The sequence below is a fragment of the Bos taurus genome, chromosome 9 (genome assembly GCF_002263795.3).
Source record: "Bos taurus isolate L1 Dominette 01449 registration number 42190680 breed Hereford chromosome 9, ARS-UCD2.0, whole genome shotgun sequence".
In the NCBI taxonomy this organism is placed as follows: Eukaryota; Metazoa; Chordata; class Mammalia; order Artiodactyla; family Bovidae; genus Bos; species Bos taurus.
In genome coordinates this window covers 26103110-26128221 of record NC_037336.1, presented here as the reverse complement: position 1 = coordinate 26128221, position 25112 = coordinate 26103110, and the positions used below count along the sequence as shown (strand labels likewise).

At 37.1% G+C, this 25112-nt stretch overlaps 1 protein-coding gene across 1 annotated transcript in view; it reads left to right on the top strand.

The window, feature by feature from the left end:
- RNF217 (ring finger protein 217) overlaps window positions 1-21132 on the top strand; it is a 131639-nt gene extending 110507 nt beyond the window's left edge. The window contains exons 4-6 of the mRNA XM_059890080.1: window positions 4174-4375; window positions 9370-9441; window positions 11102-21132. Coding sequence (XP_059746063.1) covers window positions 4174-4375; window positions 9370-9441; window positions 11102-11175 — 348 coding nt within the window. The 3' untranslated portion in view covers window positions 11176-21132. The remainder of the gene's footprint in view (window positions 1-4173; window positions 4376-9369; window positions 9442-11101) is intronic.
- Window positions 21133-25112: the final 3980 nt, after the last annotated feature.

Below are 25112 nucleotides of genomic sequence, written 5' to 3'. Positions count from 1 at the left end.
GATAAGTTAGCAACGAAGAGTTAGTCATCGGATCTCCAAAACCTCTCATAATTATTGTTTCTAATTCATCCCTCCCAATATCAAAGCCACGGAGGCAAATGCATATATTAAAATAATTTTATACAGAGACTAAATCTCACTGGGAACAGTAATAGATAACAGTTAATTTAGTTATCATTTCCCACTTAAAGGATAAAATAAATCTTCAATTCTTGGTGAAAGTGGAGATAAATACTTGTAGGCAGATGTGTATTGATTTAGTTATAAAATAGGTTGGATATTTAGCAGTACATTTATTGTTATTTTTCCACCTTAGAATTAAGCAGAATCTGTATGAAAATAAACAGCTGAATTCTAGTTCAATAGAACTGGAATTTAAGATAGTTTGTGTGCATTTTATTAAACTAAATGTAAACAGCTTGAAGAGGGGAGTAGATACATTGATTAATGTCTTATTCCAGGTGTTTGTATGTCCTGTAAAGAATGTCATAGGCTCAGAGGTGGTCCATGTTGTCATTTCGATCTACTGCTACTGTGTGGACTTAATATCAAACTCATATTAAAGAAATATCTGGCATATCCTGAATATTTTATCTTATGACTTGTAAATATACAGATATATAAGCAACATGTAGTGTTTAAATATTCAGCTCCTTATGTATCAGCCATCTTTATTTGATATAGATGTAGAGAAGAAACCCTGTCTGTGGTAACAAATCAAATGATGTTTGTGGCTTATGGGCAGTCAGTTTAATTTAGTGGATTAGAAATATCTCATCTGTCTTAACTCTGTCTGCATCTCTTAATTAAATACAAAGTTTTGATGCTGAATTACACTTGGGCAATTAGTTTGTTTTTTAGCAGAGATAAATTGATGAATGTTTTGAAGCTATAATAAAAATGTTTTTAAAGCTTCACTGAGAAATAAAATGGACTTTACATAAATGTAATTTAAACCAACTTTTAAAAGCTTTGATGTTTTAAAAAGAGTGACCTTTAAAGATATATTCAGGGAACTCATTTAGCAGATTAAATTTATCATCCTCTGGGTGTTAGAAGTTCAAAATTATAACTTGCTTATTAGCAAATGTGAAAAGTCCTGTCTCTTGTTACAAGTTAACTTGCATTATGTCAGTGCATTTCTCTTTTAGCCTGAAATTATAAAATATTCATATATAATCAAGATATATTTGCAATAGTATTAGAGGATTCACTCTGTGCCTGACAGAAGTTCTGAAACCATTTTTCATGATTAAGTCATTGCTGTTATATGTGTAAAATATTCAAATTACTCTATAGAACCATATAACCCTGCAACATATAGGGTTCCCATAGAGTATTATCAGAGCTTAGAATTTTATCACGTCCTGTGTAGACATATTATTGGACTAACTGTACTTTAGTAGCCTGCTGTGTTTTGAGTGTTATTTTTGAAATAAGGAAAGACTTAAAATAGGCTAGAAATTACAGTCTTCGGTATTTAAATGAATAATGAATATACCACATAAAGATTTTAGAACACAATAAAAAGTATTACAAACAGATGTAAAAGAGCAGTGAAAATTGAATATGAAATTTTGAGGCAAATGAACTGTCAGCAACAAGTTTAATTTATTAGAACAAGTTTCCTGTCAGAAAAAGTTTGAATATTTTTTTAAAGGAAGAATGTGGATTAGTCCGGAGAGCAACTAAGCCAAGCAGAAAGACTCAGACATGCCTCGTGCAGGAGGCAGACATGATGACACTGTCAGCAAAGAATATGACTGACCCTCTGGTCTTATCTTTAAGTTTATGATAAGAGGGTGCTTACCTCCCTGGGTAGCTTAAATGGTAAAGACCCTGCCTGCAATGTGAGAGACCTGGGTTCAATCCCTGGGTTGCAAAGAATCCCCTGGAGAACGCATGGCAACCTACTCTAGTATTCTTGCCTGGAGAAGTCCATGGACAGAGGAGCCTGACGGGCTATAGTCCATGGGGTCACAAAGAGTTGAACACAACTGAGCAACGAACACTTTCACTTTCATCTTAGCATAATAACAAAATAGACATGAATCAAATCATTTCTCCATTCATTCAAGCAGAGTACTTTTCTGAGCTCTGGTTATGAATAAACATGCCAGTCTTATGGTTGGTCATGAGGGTAAAGATGCTATGTATGTACAAAGTTTGGTATATAATAGGCTCTAAGCAAATATTAGCCTTTCTCCCTTTATAGGTTACATACAACACTATGGTATGTGGCTAGGAAATCTGTTAAGATTTATTATCTCCATATCAAGATCAAATACAATATACAGTCCAAAGGTTGAGGATGTGAAGAAGTAACCTTTATTTTGGATGCTTAGCAGTTGTCTCTGATGCTTAACAGTTCTCCTAGTGCTCAGGTGGTTTAAAGGGTGAGAAATAATTCAGGGGTTAAGTAGGGCCTTGCCCTACATCGTTCCTAAATGCCATCTGCTCTGCTAAGTGGATGCAGTCACAGCAGTTGTTCGTCAGGCTTATTCATAGAAACAGGCCTTACAGGGCCATCAGGGGAGAGGTTACCAGGAAGCTGCAGAGCTTAAGCTGCAGAGCTCCTCACCTGCATGGGACCCTTTGTAGGCATCCAATTTGTAATTTGCATGCTTCTCCTTTAAGTGTGTGTGTGCTGAGTCATCTACAACTCTTTGCAACTTCATGGACTGTAGCCCACCAGTCTCCTCTGTCCATGGCATTTTCCAGGCAAGAATACTGGAGTGGGTTGCCATTTTCTTCTCCTAGAGATCCTCCTGACCCAGGGATCAAACCTGCACCTCCTGCATTGACAGGTGAACTCTTTACCACTGCACCCCCTGAGCCCCTCTAATTAGATAACCAAGCTCCACAAAACCTGGGTCCACTCTCAAGGGACTGTCAGGTAAAAGGGGAAAAAAATCAATACAATTGAAAAAGATGAGGTGGCCAATAGCAGGAAAAGCAAGTTTGGCTTCTATTGACCAAGTAATGATTGGTAGTTACCTTTGACCACTGATGCCCATATGCCCTTGACCATAGCTAGTCCTTGCCTGTCCAGGAAGGTACTCTCTAGTCTAGCATCAGTCTAAGAATCATCCATGTGAAGAAGTGATAAAGGAGATCACCTGGCAATCAGGGAATGCCAGTTACACTGCCCAGGTATTTGGTTCCTCACAGTTTTAGGTGAGTGAAGGGGGAGGGATAAATGGAACGAATATTGTACTGATCTGACTCAGTATGAGCCTCCAAAATGGGTTAGTCCCTGTATGTATATTATCACATTTTTATTCTCATAAGTAATATAAGTAAGTAGTATCATCTAAATTGTAGCCTGGGAGATAAGGAGTAATCTCAGTATTTACCTGTAACTTGACAGCAACAACTTCTGTATTTTCCTGTTAACTTGACAACGACAACAGTTGTGCAGGTAGCATTGTATGCCCAGTCCTGTTCAGGCGTCTGCAACTAACATGAGAGCTGGGAACTAAAATGGTATTGCAAATACACTTATACCTACTGGGGCCTTCCTGGTGGCTCAGCTGGTAAAGAATCCGCCCAACTGGGTTCAGTCCCTGGGTTGGAGAGTTGGGAAGATCTCCTGGAGAAGGGAAAGTCTACCTACTCCAGTATTCTGACCTGGAAAATTCCATGGACTGTGTAGTCCATGGGGTTGCAAAGAGTCAGACATAACTGAGCGACTTTCACTTTTACTTTACACCTATTGTCATTCCCGTACACAAAGAGAAATTTCTGTCCCTTAAAAAATTTTATGTAATCCTTTCTTTTAAAGAATCCTCTTTGTCTCTTCTTATTTCCCAGGCCACCTCATTTTTGCTTATCATAGCATCAACAAAATATACCTTCACAGCATTTTAAATTGCCTCCTAATCATTGAGTGAGATGTATGTTTAGAAAGATAAGTGAATTTTCTTCAGGATGTGTTTGTTTATATTAGTCAAAATAAGCCAACAGCTTCAGCATCTGAAATGTTAATGAGCTTTACACATCTAAAGGGTTTGATATAAAGATGGCCTTAAAGAATGTGATTATAAGCAAACTCACAGCTTCAGGAATGCTATGTAAGGCTTTTATTTTGGCGAAACTTGTATCTTTTGTTCCATACATCCTTTATTAAAAATTTAATAACCTTGTTCTTCTATCTCTCTTTCTCTGTTACAGATCCACATCCAGAGAACTGAAGGGTGTGACCATATGACCTGTTCACAGTGTAACACTAATTTTTGTTATCGATGTGGGGAGAGATACCGCCAGCTCCGTTTCTTTGGAGACCACACCTCAAACCTCAGTATATTTGGATGCAAATACCGCTACCTCCCAGAGAGACCTCACCTAAGGAGATTAGTGCGAGGGTCAGTCTGTGGTGAGTGTCCAACATTATTTATAGGAATCTTCCTCAGGAAGTACGCAGTGACGATGATAGAGCTTAGAAATGTGATCCAACAGCTATGATAAATCTCAGCACCTGCCATGCATTCTAGTAGAGCCTTTAGCTGAAAATAGGAGGAAGACATTTTTTTCTCCTTTTGTGTTTAAAATAAAAAAACTTAAGTTTGTTAGCAGGACACTTTCTATATGAGCAAGTGGATTTTGTTCGAAAAACGAATAATTGAATCTACCGCAGAAATGTTAAGTCATTTCTGAAACCCTATTGTAGGTGATTTGATAGAAGGGGACACTGTCACATTGATTTGTGTAGTGACGATACTAGCAATGGGTCTTAACACATAACCTCTGTTTATTCATGGAAGACACAACAGTACAGTTTTTAAAATCCCTGTGTTTCAGAGTCTTGTGATAGAGTTCCACTGTACCTATATAGTTGATAAGTTGTATATATTTTCTATTTGTATTAGAAGTTAATATTAATCGCTTACAGTTAATGAAATGAGCATCAAATGCCTTCATTGCATACAAACCCAAGTTTAAATATCCAAGGTTTTGATCCCTGGATCAGGAAGATCCCCTGGAGAAGGAAGTGGCAACCCACTCCAGTATTCTTGCCTGGAGAATCCCATGGACAGAGGAATCTGGTGGGCTACATTCCATGGGGTCACAAAGAGAGAGTCGGACATGACTGAAGTAACTTAGCATGCATGCATGAAATGCTTTTATGGATTGACTTTTTACTGCTTTCTTCATCCTCAGCAACACATGGTCTCATATACAAATATGCAAACGTAAACACAGATTCCTAGGTGCAGTGTTCTTCTGGCCTAATAGTTCTTCTTCTAATGGCTCCCTACTCCTTTGGAATAGACCTACAATGAGATATGCTTTCTTTTTCATCACCCAGAACTCCATTCTTTCTTCCTCTGGCAGTCTTTCTCACATATGCAATATTTTTAAACATCATCCACATGTCTCCCTTTCTACTTACTTCATGAAACTCTCTTATATCTCTCTTCAACCCTCCATCACTTCATTAGGGTTGTGAAACCACTCACCTTGCTAGAATCATGGCAGGCTACTCAGAACAGTTGGTGGTAATGATATACTTCTGACAGCTAAACAGTAGAACATATATTTTAAATTTAATCATGTGGAAACCAGCACCATCATTTTCTAAAATCTTATATGATCTTTGTAAAACACTCTTTATTTAGTTAAATGCAGTGTTCCATAACCAATAGCATTGAATATAGACAAGATTGGTTTTAATAATTTTTAGTGCTTTTTGGTTTATTTGCATATAATAGTGTATGTTAACAATTATATAACCAATATATACTTACTAGTTTAGTAGGCTTTGGAGAGATACTTAGGGAATCTAACCCCTATTTATAACAATACTACCATGAGAAAGCTAATTGCAAAGTAAGTTTTTGAGCTATAACCTATTTATAAGTCTATATATACAGAGAACAACCTAAAAACCAACACCTGTATCTTTTCCTGCATTGCCAATTCTTTTCCTTCCTACTTCAGTGCCATTTTGTTGCAGGATGTTTCCTTCCATTTTTATTTTTAATAATCTTTGATTAGAGCATGCTTTTCCCCCCCATTTTTCTGTTTAGTCATTCTTAAATAAAGTTATTTCCCACCCTGTTTGTCCAGTGATATTTTGGACACCTTCTCTTTGGGTCCTCTCAGTTTTTGCCTTGATGCCATCAGAATCCTCTTCCCACATCATAAAATACAGTCAAGTTATTTAACAGCCTGTAGAATCGACAGGCCATGAAAACATTGTCAGCAGGGAAATATTTTCTTTGTACTGTCTTCATTTTTAAATTTTGCAGTCAGATTTCTGTAAATGGTTTCCTTTTGGGGCCCATTTTCGTGTGTGTGTGTGTACGTGTGTGCTCTTATGTGTCAGGATGTACCTGATAAAGCAGGGAGCAGCTGGCCTTGTAAGCTCTCTCTCCTACACATATTTTTCCACCTTCAGGACAGCGGTCAGACCGTCTCAAACTGCTGTCAGACCATCACAAGTGTGGCAGGAAAATGTGGACTTTTCTCCTATGGACAAACAGGGAAGAATACAATAATCCGTGTTACCCATTACATTTTACAAAATGGAATAAAGTGATTTTATAAGCAGTGTTTTTAAATAAAAGAGCAGTTCAGTTTCAAACATCTCATCCCTACAAAAGGCAGGACAAGGCTTGCTTCCTCCCTGCCATGGAAGAGAATAGATGGATGACAGCAAAGCCTTCCTGACCTCTGTCTTTCCCTGATCTACAGTTTGGGAAGCCTGCAGATGTCCTTGGATAGAGACAGGAAAAGGGCCTATCCTCCTCTCACACCTGGAGGATGAGAAACAAAGTCTTCGTTTCATGTCAGCATCTGCCCAGCTGCAGATCAGAAGTTCTGTCTCTAGAGAATAAAGCAGAACAGCGATTGGAGGATAATTAGTGGCCTCTGACATGGAAGTATCTCCCTAGTAGGTAGATTTTTCAGTGAATGGCTTCCTGGGTAGCTCAAACAGTAAAGAATCTGCCCACAATGTGGAGGACCTAGGTTCATTCCCTGGGTCGGAAAGATCCTCTGGAGAAGGGCATTGCAACCCACTCCAGTATCCTTGCCTGGAGAATTCCATGGACAGAGGAGCTTGGTGGGCCACAGTCCATGGGTTCGCAAAGAGTCAGAGATGACTGAGTAATTAACACTTTCACTTTTTCAGGGAGTAGGCAGATTTTTCAGTGAATGGTATTGGGAATAAAAGTGACAGAAAAATGCTTAGTTGTCATATTATTCCATACAAATATTCAAAGTATTAAAGCATACATTGGTGAAGAAAATACAGGTTTTTGATTCCTTGTTGACAAGTAGCTTATATACAAAAATAGCTTATATGCAAAAGAAATGGAGGCCCCCCAAAAATAAATATCAATTTTTTAAAAAAAAGAAGTCTGGAACCAGAATTGAAGAAATAAAGATAGCCAATAAACATGTTTTAAAAGATTCCACATTATTAGTAGTCAGAGAAATGTAAATTAAAATAAAATGAGGTTTCTTTGGATTATTGATTAGCAAATATTTTGTCAAGTTAATACTCTGTGCTGAATTTCCATACTCTATTGAATGAATTGGAAATTTTGTGCAGTTCTTTTACAAATAAATTTGATGGTAACGTGATAGACATTTTAAAATATGATAAATCTAGGCTGACAATGGTGTACTTGCAAGTATAATTTAAAATAGCAGAAAAAGGAACAAAAAATAAGTACTAAAATATTTAAATAAGGTAGGATATATGGATATGATAAAATATTGTTTCAGCTATTGAGAATAGTATTTTAAAAGAATTATTATTGATCTAGGAATAGCAGAATCTGAGCTTAACTGTCCTCAGGACAGTTTTAAAAGTAGACTTAAACATGTATCAAATATGGATTGCATGATTGTAATAAGTTTATTGCTTCCTAGAGAGAAAAAGAGCACGTATCTGGTTCTGAGTCCTGTGACGTTTGAAAACAGTAGTGCTGTTACCTTGCAGTCATGTTTTATCTCTCTTATGAAAATATATCACTCTTGTGAAATTGATAATTACTTAAAAAAGAAATATGAATGAGCACACTGAGCTACATGTACAGGAGAAAACAGATTCGCTTAAAATATGCAAGTCAATACATTCTAAACTCAAGCATAGCGTTACGAGTGTACAAAATATAATTGTTCAGTGGGATTTAGTATTGCTTGATAAATTATATCATTGGTGAAAAAAGTAAGTAAACCTCATGGTTAGACATTTTGTCAACTGAATGTCAATTTTTTCTAAATTAGATATTAAAAAATATATTTCCTAAAAAAAAATATTTTCTCTCTCTATATTTTCTGTGGTTCCAGAGACCCTTTCTTAAGAATAAAAAATGTTAATATAATTCTGACAAATTTCCAGCAAACGGCAGCATTATGTTTCTGTTTTCTAATGTAGTTGGTTATTCCAAATTACCATCCTTATTTATAGAATGGTGTTGCTGCTTGATTCTTTAATAGCAATGTGATTCTACTGCAAAGTCCGTCCATTCTTTCCTCTTCTCTTGTGTTTGGGTTCTGTAGCTGTTGCTACATCACATGCTTTGAGAATAAGATTACCATGTAATGATAAAGATTACGATGTAAAGACATTAACTATTAGCCTCTATTTTTGTGCCAGTGCCTTTTAACACCAGCAGGATTCCAGTCGTGAATTTTGTGCTGTAACTAGAGTTTATTGTAATCACTGCTCAGTTATTCATTCAGAAGAAAAAATGCTGGTTGATGCCACTGGCATCCTTACCAGTGTTTAGCCTTCTTATAAGTACTTCCTTTTTAAGTTTGCTGAAATGATTTATTTGAATAACCTTCAGTATATTGTGTGTCTACTGGTGATTTTCTGTAACAGTATTGAAACATCCCATTTGCCATTCAGTATATTAGACGTTCATGTTGTTAGTTTCCTTTGGACCCAGGAAATAAATAAATCACGTTTTCAGATGTGGGCTTAGGCAGAACTCTTTGTAGCACTATGAGCTCTCCATTTTGTGAGCTAATTAGATTTTCTTTTGCCGGCTCAGGATGTGTCACTCCCTTTTTAATCTTTCAGAATATTAAAAAAAAATGAAAATGGAAGAGATCTAAAGGAAAAAGCACAAAGTTGAATGGTTCTGGTGGAATAAAGTGAGTCAGTAGCTTTAGAATTTTCTTGGTTGTATAAGGTAAGTAATTTATGAGATGGATGACCCATGTGCCCAGGACTTGAGTGAAGTTACTGAATGTACACATTTGTTCTACATCTGATACATTTCCAGAGAAATATTGCCTTACTTATAACGACTCCTTAAAAATACACACTGTGATATTTAAAAGTGTTGCTGAATTTGTATTTTGGTTTTAGTTTAAGACTCTCTAAATGGTTTGCCTTTTGTTTTCCAGCTGGAAAATTGTTCGTTGCACCTCTAATTCTGGTCTTGGGATTAGCACTAGGGGCCATAGCAGTTGTCATCGGTAAGAAACACTTAATGTATTTGAGATAAGAATTCTCTGGGTGCCGTAGAGAGAACACGAGTATAAATGTAATAGTGAGTCAGTTAGTAAGTAGGGGAGGTACCTGGCCTGTGCTTGCTCTAGATAAGCCATCAGCACATGATTTATAGATTCGGAGGGGTGTGTTTCATATAGGATGTATTTGTGTGGCACTTTTTCACTCCATGAATACTCTCATTCATATTTCTTATAAAGCATTATTGACTCTCTTTTAATACAAAAATTAGTGTAACTAGAATTTTACCAAAAGATTCCAGTGGACAAGAACCCAGATTTAGAGCATCAAAGGAAAGAGGCTCTGGTACAGTTTGGTTAGTTCTAAGAAAAGGATTCCCTGGGTCAAAAAGATACGTTTGATGTGGGTAGGAACACCTGCCCAGCATAAAATTGAGCACTGACAAATAGAAAATGTATCAGTGATAAATATAGTTTCATTCATACAGGTATATTAAAATACACATTTCAAGCAGTGATTCTGAGACTCTGGAGTGCTTTATAAGAACCATGAAGGCTGGTTAAAACACAAGTTAACAGGTCTTTGCCCTAGTTTGTGATTCACTATAGAGACGGGACCCATGGATTTCTAGTTCTAAAAGGTTAGGTGACGCTTATGCTCATGGTCCACGGACCACACTTTGAGAACCATTGCTTTAGAGAATTTAAAAGCAAACATGATAGCTAAAGGCTGCTTGGATAATTGTTCCATGTAGTAGACGGGATTTCTCTTTTTTTCCTAAATAAATTGATTTTATATGTCAAGTTCTGTTTAGCAAGTAATTTGTATGTGCAGGATAGATAGAATTATAAAGTAACTGACATAAGTTCTTGCAATGAGTGAGGCTTTATGAAGTAGATGCTATTTCTGCATTTTACAGTTGAGGAAATTAAAGCTAGTCACTGCTGCTGCTGCTGCTAAGTCGCTTCAGTCGTGTCCGACTCTATGCGACCCCATAGACGGCAGCCCACCAGGCTCCCCTGTCCCTGGGATTCTCCAGGCAAGAACACTGGAGTGGGTTGCCATTTCCTTCTCCAATGCAGGAAAGTGAAAAGTGAAAGTGAAGTCGCTCAGTCGTGTCCGACCCTCAGCGACCCCATGGACTGCAGCCCTCAAGGCTCCTCCGTCCATGGGATTTTCCAGGCAAGAGTACTGAGTGGGGTGCCATTGCCTTCTCCGCAGCTAGTCACTAGGACCTCACAAATGGTAGAATTGGGAATCAAAGCTGACATTTGCTCCAGCACCCATCTTCTTGAGTAACATGTTATATGGCCTGAAACTGAAGCATGAATATCAGTGTGAAAGATATAACCAGGGTTAATAAAGAAGACTTAAACTTAAGTTTTGATATTTTGATGAAAAAAAATTCATATCAAAACTGGTGTCACAGACTGTTAAAAGGTGAGGAGAGAGTTTAAAAAAAAAGAATAAAGAAGAGAATCTTGAAAAACTAAGTACGTTTCATAGCGTAGGTATCTTCCCTCTTTTCATGTATTACTAAATAGTGATTATTAATAAATAGCTTGCAAAATGAACATTTGAAAATAGAAATGTGACAAATCTATCGTACTAAAAGCCTGTTCTTTTAATTAGCTTTCATCTTTTTCTTTTTTTTTTAACCCCCAGGTTTATTTGTATTTCCTATCTATTGCCTTTGTAAAAAACAGAGAAAACGATCACGGACAGGAATGCACTGGTAAATGCAGATGATGTCATCTGACAGCGCTGGGCTGGGTAAGAACCACACAGGATGATACACGCATCAGAGGGCTGCACCTTGCAACCGCCTAGAGGAACCTTCTGCCTCCTCTTCCCCGTGTTCTCTGCAGGCCACAATGCCTCTAGCTCCAGTGCATTCCCAACATGGTATCCTGTCCTTTCCATATACAGATTGCTGCTTTTATGAAACGGTCACTTTCATAGACTATAAACATCTATATCATAGACTCTTCGTGGTTCTTGGAAGACAGTACTTTAATTAGAACCAGTTATCCTCAAAACTGTCTGAGCATGTGTCTCCTGAGCATTGCTTAGACTGTCTTTGTCCCTGACTCTCCCTCCAGGCCTTCTTCTGAGACTTGGGGTGAATAACTCAAGTGCCACCTGCACCAACAAGCAACGCCACCTTTCAGAAGACGGAGGCTCACCACACGCACCTATTTTCATCTGTGGCCCAAGCATATAATTCCTTCCTCCTTCAGATGCTCTCATTGTTACAAATCTCAATGCCCAAAAAGGAACTAATGAAACTAAATGAGAAGAATCCTAGTTACTGAAGTGTATCGTGTAGGGGTGTGAATGTGTGTGTATATACGTATCTATATTAAAACTAGGTCCAATACCTTGTTCTTGTCAAGCTCCATGCCTCTACACTATTTTTCCACATTTTTGTAGACGTATTTAAAGACGATCGTTCCTTTGTGGGCATAATTTGGTAACGTACTGAATTAAAGTCAGCGTAGACAACAGGCTGTTTTGATGTTGACCCTTTCTGTTTCTTGCTGTTTCTCTGTGTGTCTCAGATGCACACACAGAAATTTGTGCAGAGTCGCCTCAAGGATTATCAAACTTTATAAACTGACAAAACTGATAGGCTGCTTCTAGGAAATTCTCGAGACCTAAACATTCAGTCTTCTTTTCAGATTTCTTACATGTTGGCATACTTGCTTCAGTCTATAGTTAATTTAAATGAGTTTGCTGTAGAGAGAACTGCTGAGGCCTTTGAACATATCCCCATTCTTCTAATTGTTTAACCAACTTGTGATGATAATAATTATGCTTTAGATTAAGCATATGGTATTATTTAAAACCCCACCCTCTCACCTCTCCTGTCTCTCTCTCTCTGTTTGTCCCCAAGTTTTTCATAAAAACAAATACTGTTTTTGAAGGATTTTTCTTATGTTTACTGCTTCAATGCATAATAATGTGTTGGTATCTTCTTATGGAGTGGTGATTTGAAACAAAACTTTTTATGTTCACAGGTTTATCTAAAACATAAACTGCTTTTAGAGAAGGAAGCAAAAAATGAAAAAAAAAAAAAAATTTAGGATGTTTTACCAAACTGAGAAGTCTTTAAAAGTAAGAAAAGGACAAGTAACTAAATTGTGTTTTATTTTGTTTTCATTATGAGTGTTCATCATTAAAGACCCCTAAGAAGCCTAAAGTTGCCACTTGTCTCCAAATCCTTAACATTAGTTATTGGCATTGATGTAGCATTTACTTGTCACCTGCCTTTTCTTAATTGAAATACATTATGTGATAAAACATGCATTAACATGGATAGTTTGTCTTGTTGGGCTTCAGAGTATAACATTTATCATTTTTATTTGATCTAAAAAGTCCATGATAGTGAAGTTTATGTACACAGATAACAAGCCAGCACTTCCATTCTCTGAGTAACACTCAGAAAAACTTCACTGCTGGACTAATCTGTTTCCAGTTAGAGGAGGCTGTGTCCACTTATGGTCCTAGAATAGCATATTTCAAAACATAACATGATACAAGAAGTCATGCTGTAGCTTCACAAATTCATCCGTGCCTCTACACTGTTTTTCCATTCATCCAACTATCTATCAATCCAACAAATATTTATTGAGTGCCTAGGCTACATCCTTTAGCAAGAGAACTGAGAGAATGGAAAGTTCTAGCCCTAAATCCACATAATTTTGTCATAAAAGTGCTTAATTTTTGTAAATTAGTCTTTCCCTTCCTGGACTTAGGTGTTAGTTTAATGATGTGTGCATGTGATGAAATCTAAATCTAGTGGAAGTGTCTATGTATGATATGTGTATGTATATATATTTAGATATATACATGGCTGCATATGAATACATATATACTAACTAGCTAAATAATATACTCTCTGGTCCTGGATAATCTATTTCCTTAGGTTATTGTATCTGTGTGTCTGTTGTCTTTGGCCTACTCAGGGATTTTTTATTCCTTTCTTTGAATAACTTATCTTTTGGAGATATTTTTATATTATTTGGAAATGTTCCAGTTTTCCACTTACAGAGCAGTGTCTGTTATCAGTGAAGGCTCTTTCATCAACACTTGTGATGGTGTGCACAGCATTGCACAGGATTTTCATTTTTATATTTCGTAGACTTTTTTAAATTAATGTGTGCATTTTTCACTTTCAGAGTTGCTATATATCAGGCCTTTCCCTGCTAGTGACTTACAGTAGGTATTTGTGACTTTTTTTGCTAAGTGTCATTAAGATCTTAAAAAGGAAGGAGAAAGATAAAAGAGATTATTTATATGTTAGTGCCAACATTGAAGGTAAAACAACCTTACCTTTTGGAGGAAATTTAAAAAATGACTTTAGAAAAAGATGTGCATAAGATGAATATCTTTTTATCCAAGGCTTATCATTTTAATATTTTTCATTATAAATGCAATATATGCTCCTTAAAAAAAAATCAGCTATAAGGAATTATAAAATACAAATTCCTCTACTTTTCCCCACCCCTTATTTTCTAGTGGTAACCACTGTTAATGGTTTGGTATAGGTCTTTCCAGATACTATCTAAAAATATACAAATAAGTAAATATGTATGTGTGTATGTGTATCTGTGTATTATTAGTTTTGTACAAATAGAATAATAATATGCTTACTGTCCTGTGACTATTTTTCATTTTACTATGTATTGGTAGACAAATTTCCATAAGTGTTTAAATAGAGTTACCTCATTCTTTTGTAAATTAACTACATATTCCATTGGGGGGCATACATTAATTTATTTAATCAGTCCCCTATTAAATGGACATCAAGGTTGTTTTCACTTCTCTGTTACAAAACATTGGTGAAGACCCTTTACATATATTTTTGTCACTGTGTGAACATTTTCATAAGTTTTTAAATTTGGTTTTTATATTTGTAATAAAATTTTAATGCATTTTCGATGAATGAAAATCATAGAAATAATATATTTAAGACCCTTTTCTTGGAGAAAAAGTTGTGTAAAAGTGCACCATTTTTGAAGAAAAGCATATTTTGCAGGATAATTTGTCCTCATGCTTGATTAGCCAAATAAATATCTTGCCAACACAAAAGAAAATTCATCTTATTCCAATAAAAATAAAGTGCAATGAGATGTCTGTAATATAATGAGAGAAAGATACATTGATGTTTGGATTGCCTAGTTTTAAAACTTGAGGAATTTAGTGAAATGGCTAAAGTGATCATGTTTGTCACATTTTAAAAACACTATCCATGTTCATGCATGTTCCACAGAGGAACTTAATTATGCCATTGTGAGAAGTAGGAAGCAATATGTTGGTAATTACAAATGACCACATTATCCACAGAAAAATAACTTTGAGTGTACATAAAGTTGGTGGTTTTTTGGGGTGCTTATAAACAGAACAGCATGACATTTATTTGACAATGATTCCCAGCATTTCCTGAAGGACTTCTGTATGTGGAGTTAAGAAGAAAAGAGGAATCACACCTTTGGCACAAACAGCATTCTCTTGCCACCACCCTGATTTTCTGATAGGTGCTATTGTTTCCTAAAGGTAGAGCAGACTGGAAAACAATCAAAGATAATTAAACACTGGTCAGGTTACAACCTGATATCTTTAATTGTGCTGTCCTCTCTGTGATATCGGATTCATTAGTGCCTGTCAGGAAATTCCCTGTCTTGTGTCACCCATCATCTCTTGAGTCCCAAGGCCTGTGTCACCCATCATCTCTTGAGTCCCAAGGCCACAGGTGAGTCTTTATCTTTTGATCCTGTCACCCAAACAGATGGCCCAAGGCTCCCCTACAATACCTTCAAACAGTTTTCCAGTCCCCAGACAACCCAACCTCATTTTCTCCACTCCTCTGAGACTCTAACCAGCTCCTCTGCAGTAGAAAAGAGGAAAGGAGTGGGTTAAAAACTCACTTAGGAACCTGCAAGGCAGTTTCATTCCTCCTGGACCTTTGTCAAATTACAGTACATCTGCCAACACATTGATCTAGTTTCTCCCTTATTAAACATTGCAGGTGTTTTTAACACTACAATTTTATAAGTTCTATTGAATTCATGATTATAAAAGTTAGTGGCCTAAGTAATATTAATTAGTATACTTCATTAAGTACCAAGATAAAAATTCATACCAAATGCCATTTTATATTTGAATTTTTTATGCAAGCTGCACATATGCCTTAATGTCAGTCTTCCCATTGGATTGTGTGCTTAACCTTTCATATTTGTGGCCGAGATCTGTCTCAACCCTTGAAAGTAATCTTTCCTGTGGTCAGCTTTATTGTTTTGTGTTAATGCCTATTATAAATATAGCCTTAAGGTCCAATAATGCACTTTAAATACTTGTGTCATTTTAAGTAATCTGACAGTTAAACTGATTGCAATGTTTCGATGGAGACAGTAGAATAACAGTGTTAGCAAATAGATGTCGCCTCTTTAAATCTGGCAGGCGAGCAGGGAGGAGGGTGGAATCAGAAGCGGAAAATTTAAAACAAGTAAAACATACCTGAAAAAGATATAGCCAAGTTTCTGAAACATATAGTAATTCTAAAAATTGGTATTAGGAGCTCGAACCTAGCAAGCAATTAATGCATGTTACCTAATAACTTCATTGGAATATTTGTTTAAAATATTAAGTTAGTTTCTAGTGCACGTTTTAGCTGCATTTTTTATTTTTCATGAAATCTATAAAAGAAATTCCACCAACTAGTACCATAGTAAATCAAAACTACTGTTAATAGCCAGTGTAAGCATATTTTGTTTGTTCAAATCATTGTATTTTAATTATGACATCTTCCTCTGGAAAATAAGTTGCAAATCCCATTTTAATATGAATATCCATAATTATTGTTTCAATAGTTATGAAATAATTATAAATTTGGTATGAACAAAATCAGAGTTCAAATTTGGGGAGTGCCGTCTATGGGGTTGCACAGAGTCGGACGCGACTGAAGTGACTTAGCAGCAGCAGCAGCAACATGGTGAAATGCTCCCTTTCCAATGCAAAGCTTTAAAAGAGAAAGACACTTCTTTGTAAATCATAGAGGGGCTTTGCTGGTGGCTCAGATGGTAAAGAATCCACCTGCAATGCGGGAGACCTGGGCTTGATCCCTGAGCTGGGAAGATCCCCTGAAGGAGGGCATGACTACCCACTCCAGTATTCTTGCTTGGAGAATCTCCATGGACAGAGGAGCTTGTAGGCTACAGTCCATGGGGGTCACAAAGAGTCAGACACGACTGAGGGACTAAGCACAGCACAGAGGGTAAAGCTATACTCCTTTCACAGCCAACTGGTGTGTGGGGTTTGTACTGTACATCGCTATTCTGGGGCTGGAACTTTAGTCACTTAATCAGAATCCAAGAAACAGTCTCAGTAGTGTGAGACTTGCAGTCATCTTTTTGGATCATTAGCTGAAGCCTTCAAGTATCACATACTTTACATTTCCTCATGAAAAAAAAAAGTATTAGTCACTCAGTCATGTCTGACTCTTTGCAGCCCTATAGACTATATAGCCTCATACATGGTGCCAATTTTAGGAGCATGTAACTTTCCATGTTAGAAATTATGTTCTTTTTTGGCTAAAGAAGTGACTGTTTTGAGACTATCAATATGGCCTTAAAAGGCAATGAATTTTTTGAAAAAAACATAGAAGATTGCTACTACCTTTTTTGGCCACTTCCTGTTAGTTTACAAAAGAAATTTCATTAGGTGTATGTAACTCTGCTTTGCTTAGCTTATACACCTTATTAGCATAGAAAATACTTTTTTTGTTTTTTCAGGATTATCCCACATTTTTGTCGCTCTGATCCATCATACTACTTTTTTCCCTGCTTGTAAAGTGATATTCACATACTTGAACATCAAGTTTCTGTTTTCTTTCCAGATTTCTTAGTTATCTTGCTTTTTCCCTCTGCAGTCCCCTTCCTGTCTTGACTGAATGTGGGATAACTTCTGTCTGACCATTAACTTTTTTGACTCTAATGAAATTCAAACTGAAAGGACTCCACAATTTGGCCCTGGTAGTAGATCTGTAAGTTGAAACATGCCAGGACAACTTGGAACGCTGTCCCTCTCCTTGATAGGAGTTGGAACACCCTGCCTGCCCTCCTGTTGTTCCTCAGTCCTTAAGTCCTGTCGGATTCTTTGTGACCCCATGGACGGCAGCACGCCAGGCCCAGCCCTCTGATAAGAAGTAAAATGAATGAGAAGATGTCAGTTGAGTCTGAGAGCCTAGAAATACTCTAAAACGTAGCTTTCAAAATTGCTTCAGGACTATTGTAAGGTCAATATTGTGTTTGCATCTTGGTTGGACAGAAAGCGCATGTGGATATTCATTCAGTGTGACCCCCAAATCATTCTTGATTCATCCAAAATGGCCAGATGTGTGCCTGGGGGTCTTTGTTTCAACAAAAATCCCACAGCTTGGTCTTAAGGCTGGATTTATAATGTTGTCACATTTGTATGTAAGACTTGACCATGGATCCTTACTCTGTGAACATTATTAGACTTTTTGATAATCTACAGTGGATGGCATTGAATGTAACTCATATCGGCCCTTTTCTAGAGAAACCATGCAAAGTTTGCAGATGTTCAACATTTTCATTGATATGAAAACCCACACTCAAGGTATATTAGTATAGGTTTATTATGTAATATGGAAGAACCTAAGGGAGAGTCAAACTTGGGTGTTAAATTGCCCCCAAATTGCTGAGATAATGTTACTTCAGATTTTTCCTTGTAGCTGGCCCACTACTTTGGTTATCAGTTCCCTGTAAAGTTAGGTGCCCACCTCATGCTCCCACTGGAGAAATAGTGTGAATAATTCAGTCAAGTTCTTAAAAATAATATTTTTCACTATATATTATTTCTTCTATGTCCAAATATACCTTTAATCTTTCAAGTAAACACTAAATATATGATAGAAGTATCTGAAATTTTCAGTTTATACAAAATTAGCATGCTTTGTGTTCTTTTATAAAGAAAATTCTAGGTAAAGTGTGATTTTTATCAGCTGATTACAAACCCTTTCTTTAAGACATATTATTTTAAATTCTATATGGCAATAGCTTAATTTTGTTATTTGATCATATTCATCATAATTAAAAGTCTTTAGATGGTCTTGAAAAAAGTAAACCTACCTTGTATCTTGTATGAAACTTAGAACACTAATTGGTATATTGGCAAATATATATATATATACACCTTAACAAGGACAATCTGTTACAGATTTTTAATATAAAAATTAATTGACAATCTTGTTTATTATGAAAGACATTATTAGTTTAATAAGTAATACGTTCTGAGATATCATAAAAATAATTTTGTGTTGAAAGAACATGAAAACGGTGGCATAAAAATGTTGTTAGGTTAACACATTATTAAGAAGCCACAACAGTTAGTTGTTTTGTTTCTATTGCAAACAAAATTATTAGATGTCTTCATGAAACATTTATTTACATGTATATGTATGTTGCAAATTTGTGGGCCTATTCTCTTTTTCAAAACGAATTTAAAATACTAAAAAGAAAAACATTTGAGTCTTTAATCTGTCATTATTGTATATTTAGAAATTGCAGTTCTAAAGAATAAATTTTACTTCCTTTGAATTACCAGAATATATTCCATTTAAATTACATGCTCACAAACAATAGCAAATGAAAAGAATGTCTTAATTTTAAGATGAGTGACTTTGACTAGTAGGTTGTACCAGATCTTGTCATAGTCTCATTACATTCTTTTCATTTTCTGTAACATTAATAATGGCATACTCCTTTTCATAGTAATATATGAGCCTGGTCGAAAAGAGATTTTCTTTGCCTTTTCAATGACATTGGCAAATATTTATGTAATTTTACTTTTTATCCCTTTATACATTTCATTGGTCATACTATTAACTTTGGTATTCATAAAACTATGTGGAGGAAGTCATTTTGAATATATTTTAAGAAAGAGGGATGTAGAAATAAAATAAGAAAATAGAAAATATTAATACTCTTTTGTAGAAATTCCTAAAAGAAAATTGGAAAGGAAACAAATTCTGTTGTGATGAAAATGTCGAACAATTGGGAGTGTTTAAGACTTTAATTTCTTACATTTTTAGAGTGATGGGCTTCTTATCTCCAAGTGGTTATTTCATGCTGTTGGTTCCATGAATTGTGCTTTTAGCATAATATATAATTCCTCCCGCCAGTATTCTAGTGTTTATACATTAATTACTTTTAAGAAGAGAGGAAATTAGTGAATTAAGGTCAGGGAAACTGGGTTTATTACCATTTTCCAATAGCAGTAAAGTATAGTCCCTTTAACCTTCCATATGGTGCTTTGTGTGATGAGAGTATGAAACATTTATCTCTGTTATTAGTGCCTTATTTTTTTCCCTTGACTTTGTTTCTTATCTGAAGAGCCATATATTTGTGTGAGTGTTTCTTTGTCCTTCTATTTAAAGTGCTGATGAGACACTTTAGGAATATATATACGTAGGCTGTATTTGCCACCTTCATTCACTGTATTTTCTCCAGAACAGCAGGTTAGCCAATATATTTTTCTTAAATTCATCGTCATTTTTAAGCTAAAGTATTTTAAAAAAGGATCTTAAACACCATAAACTGAAGCCATTACAACTGAAATGTATTTTTAAGCCACCAAAAAGAATGCTGATTATTAAAGTTTAAAACAAGAGTTGGAATGGCTATAAGTCTTTATAGCTACAATTAGGATAAAATTACAAAGCATTAAAAATAAAAGTAATTATATGGTACTTCAGGAATTTGACCAGTTTACTACCACTTGTCTTTGATAATACTTCATCTGTAATTCCACAGAGATGCCGAAGAATTGATGGTGTTTGCTATTTAAATGGAGTTACTCATTCACAGTGGGCTTTATCAACAGTGAGACATTTGGACAATATATTATCCTGCTCTTCTTGATCTTTGCCTTTTGTGTTAGTTTTATACAAAAAGCTGGTGTTGTTGTATTCTTTATGTACCATAGTATATAATTCAACTTTTCCTGATGAATGTATAACGAATAATTAAAATAAATCATGTGTTTAGAAAAGACAAAGACACAGGTTGTATATGCAAATATGTGTAAATATTTGACAAAGAAAAAAGAGGAGAAGAATCTTCCTGCCAACCGATATGTCCTGCTGGATGGGACATGGAAATTAACAGATTTTCTTTTTTTTTTTTAAGCAGTGAAATTTAAAAATCTATTACCTCAAGAATTTTCAGTAGATATGTATCAGTGTAACGATCCTTCTTCGTAAATACATTCTCACATGCTGCTGGCAGTAAAAGCAACCCACGTGTCAGATCACACAAATTTTAGGGTCAAGCCTTTCAAAAGATGGACACCTTGTAAGACTTTGGAGTCCAATTTTGGACTTTTAGTAATGTCCTTATGGCTTTGTGTTGTGGTTGGGCTTCTACATTTATTTTTTGTTGCTTTTGGTTGATTGTTTTAGAATGGAAGGGCAATCTTAATCATGAGATCAGATCTCATGGAGGGGTGAAACAACATTCACTCTACATGGATGCAGACTATAAAGGGAACCAACTACTTTGTCACTGTATGAACTGTTGTGTGGATTCCTGTGGAGTGCTGTTTACTTGCATGATGTGTGCAGGACATCATGCACCATCATCTAGCAATGCCTAATAAAAGTTTTTAAAAGAGAAGACTCTTGGTTTTTTTCCCAGTCGATTTGGAATTTAAAGACATCAAAAGCTAATATTGGGCAGTGCCAAGATTACATGTATGGAAGTAAATCTGGAAAGTTATTGAAGTCATTTCTGCACCAGATTCTTAAGAATGGAAAAGCAGGAATGCATAGAAATTCACGGGTGTGCATTTTGGAAGGTGGGTCGTGTTGTGTTGCTGTGGCAGATTTTGAGGAAAACACACAGGACAGTGACGATCATTCTGCATGGAGTGTGATGGAGACACAGATACTGTGAAAGTAAGAGTCTGGCTTAGGGTAGTGGTTGCTCCTCAGACAGAAGGGGCTGCCATGGAGTGGGAAAAGTAGAAACTGCTAACCATTAAAGCTAAATATATATGCCTTCCTTATAATGCCTTCCTAGCTCTATCATTCGGAGAAGGCAATGGCACCCCACTCCAGTGTTCTTGCCTGGAGAATCCCAGGGACAGAAGAGCCTGGTTAGGCTTCCATCTCTGGGGTTGCACAGAGTCGGACACGACTGAAGCGACTTAGCAGCAGCAGCTCTATCATTAGGGAAACAAGGGCATTTGTTGGCCAAAGGACATGTATAAGCATTCCTGTCAACAGTAAAGTGGACAAGTATACTGGGGTATATTTACATATATTTATACGATGAAATATTATAAGACAATAACAATGAAAAGTAATGATTTAAAACTACAGAGTGATGCATGGCTTCCCTGGTGGCTCAGTGGTAAAGAATTCACCTGCCAATGCAGGAGACACAGGTTAGATCCCTGGGTCAGGAAGATGCCCTGGAGAAGAAAATGGCAACATACTCCAGTATTCTTGCCTGGGAAATCCCATGAACAGAGGAGCCTGGTGGGCTACAGTCCATGTGGTTGCGAAAGAGTTGGACATAACAACTCAACAACAGAGCGATGCACAAAAATGTGGTTGACTCTCACAGACGTTGTTGAACAAATGAAGCCAGACGCAACAAGGATACGGTGATACAACCATCAACACAGATGAAAGTAATCAATGGTGATAAAAGATACAACACTGGTTACTTTGTGGGGGGGATGGTCATTGACTAGAAAGGGATGATAAAAAATACAGTATCACTTCATCTGAGTGTTAGACAAGGCACTGGCCAGAGGACGGATAGGGTGTGTGGGGCCCTGGCGCTGCTTGCTGCCTCCCTGCAGGGCCCACGACCACCGTTGCCCACCCCCGTGGACAAGGGTTCCAAGAGAGGTGGGTCTCCTGCACTTGCACAAGGGGAGGGACAGCGAGGCTGTGACATCTGTGCATCAGCAACACATCCCGAGGCTGTCTCATCCTGCGTGTGTAAAGGAAGTTCTGTTTGCTTGTCTTTTAATTGAGGAGGTGAATTTTTAAGTTCAATCTAATGTTATGGTGAGGCTAGAAGACAGCTATCCGCAGAGTCCTGGCTGCATCTTCCATTCACCAGATCACTTCTAAACCTGGCTGATGAATTCTCTATGTCTCGATTAAACGGTATCCAAAAGAAAAGGAACAGAAGGAGAATGGGATGAAAGGGAGAAGGGAAAGGAAAGAGAAAAGAAAAGGACATTTGAGAAGCTAGAATAGGAAAAAGGAGCCAGGAGTTACCTGGAAGAGCCTGGATCCAGGTGGAGATGAAGTCAGGACAGTTGCAAACCCCATCTGATTTCAGAACCAAAGCCTTTTTTTTTGTGACATTAGAGTGTCTGATTCCCCCAAAACATTAGAATTAACCACTGTTAAATTATTTGTTAGCATTGCATGTGTTTTAAGTCACTTCAGTCATGTCCTTAGCCCTCTAGGCTCCTCTGTCCATGGGATTCTCCAGGCGAGAATACTGGAGCGGGTTGCCATGCCTTCCTCCAGGGGGATATTCCAGAGCCAGGGATTGAACCCACGTCTCTTATGTCTCCTGCATTAGCAGGCAGGCTCTTTACCACTAGCACCACCCAGAAAGCTCACTGACTGAGTTTAAATAACTTGCCCCATCATAAAGCCTATCAGGGACAGAGCTGAGATCTGAACCCAGGCTGAGGAAGACCCTTGAGTCACAGCACTAGATTGCTTCCTCATCTCCTCTTATTAACCAGGGAATCAGGCAAGCTACCTTATCCATTTTTTAACATCTGCAATTTTTTTGCAAAGAAAGTGAAAGATACTCAGTCGTGTCCGACTCTTTGTGACTCCATGGACTGTATAGTCCATGGAATTCTCCAGGCCAAAATACTGGAATGGGTAGCTTTTCCCTTCTCCAGGGGATCTTCCCAACCCACGGATTGAACCCTCCTTTGTAAAATGATACATAATGTATATGCATTTCAGAGAAGACCAGGCCGCAACACCGGTCTAATGGAGAGAGTGCTAGGCAAAGGTTTAAGGTACACAGCATCAGGATTTGACTTACATATCAATACATCATGAAAGGATTATCACAATAAAGTTTAGTGAACACCCGTCATCTCATATAGATAGAAAATTTTTTAAAATAGAAAAAACAATTTTTCTTTGTGATGAGAACTTAAAGATTTACTTTCTTAAAAACTTCCATATGTCACATGAGCAGTGTTAATTATATTTATCCTATTGTGCCTTACATCCCTGCTGCTGCTGCTGAGTCACTTAAGTCGTGTCCGACTCTGTGCGACCCCATAGATGGCAGCCCACCAGGCTCCCCTGTCCCTGGGGTTCTCCAGGCAAGAATACTGGAGTGGGTTGCCATTTCCTTCTCCAATGCATGAAAGTGAAAAGTGAAAGTGAAGTCGCTCAGTCGTGTCCGACCCTCAGCGACCCCATGGACTGCAGCCTTCAAGGCTCCTCCGTCCATGGGATTTTCCAGGCAAGAGTACTGGAGTGGGTGCCATTGCCTTCTTCACCTTATATCCCTAGTACTTATCTTATTGCTAAAAGTTCGTGCCTTTTGATTGACTTCCTCCAATCTTTGTTCCCCCTACTCCCTGCCTCTGGTAACCACAGATCTTATCTGTTTTTCTGTGAGTTCATTTTTGAAGTATAATTGATCTAGAACACTGTTAGTTCCTGTTACACAACATAGTAATTTGATTTTTCTATACATTTCAAAGTGATCACCACAATAAGTCTAGTGACCACATGTTAACATACAAAGACACTACGCAGGTATTGACTGTATACCTCACACTGGGCATTTCATACCTGTGACTCATTAATTTTACAACTGAAAGTTTGTGGAGTGGTATAAACTTCCAGATGACTTGAATGCTTAAGCAAGGAACTTAGATCACATAAATATGATGCTCTGGGGTACTGAAAGGGTGTGACTTGAACCCAAAGACCTGGCTTCTGCTGCCTGCTCCTGGGTAGTATGGCCTTGGAACGGGTGTTCGGTTTGTCTGTAGACAATTTCCCTTCCTTGAATTTCTCACATTATTATGTGAACAGTAATACGTAATAAAGTCAAACTACAGCATTAAAAACCATTCATAATTGTATACAGTTAAATTTTGCTTTTAACAACTGCACAATGGGAATAAATATACTGGGGATAATGTTCATACAAGGAGGTTCAAAGTAGTATTCAATGAATGGCAACTCCCTTCTGCTTCCCTCACAAAAAACACACTTGACCCAGAGAACATTCTTAATAATCGCTGGGTTTTAACGTGCGAGCTCAGTTGCTCAGTCGTGTCCAACTCTTTGTGACCCTATGAACTGTAGCCCAACAGGCTCATAGTGACCCCAAATTAATAGATTTCTCATCCTGGTTATTAATTCAATGTTGAATTAAAGTAGTGGCTTGCTAAATTAGAATTTTGGTTTACCTAGTTAGACATGATTGCAGACTTTAAGACTCTTTGAGACTTGTTTCTCTTAGCTGATCTACTATTTAAATTAGGTACAGGAAGTACCCGCACGAGGACAGCCCAAGAAATCATCCAGACATTCCATGAGGGAGGTTGGGGGACTCCCCCCGCACACACAGCCAGCAGC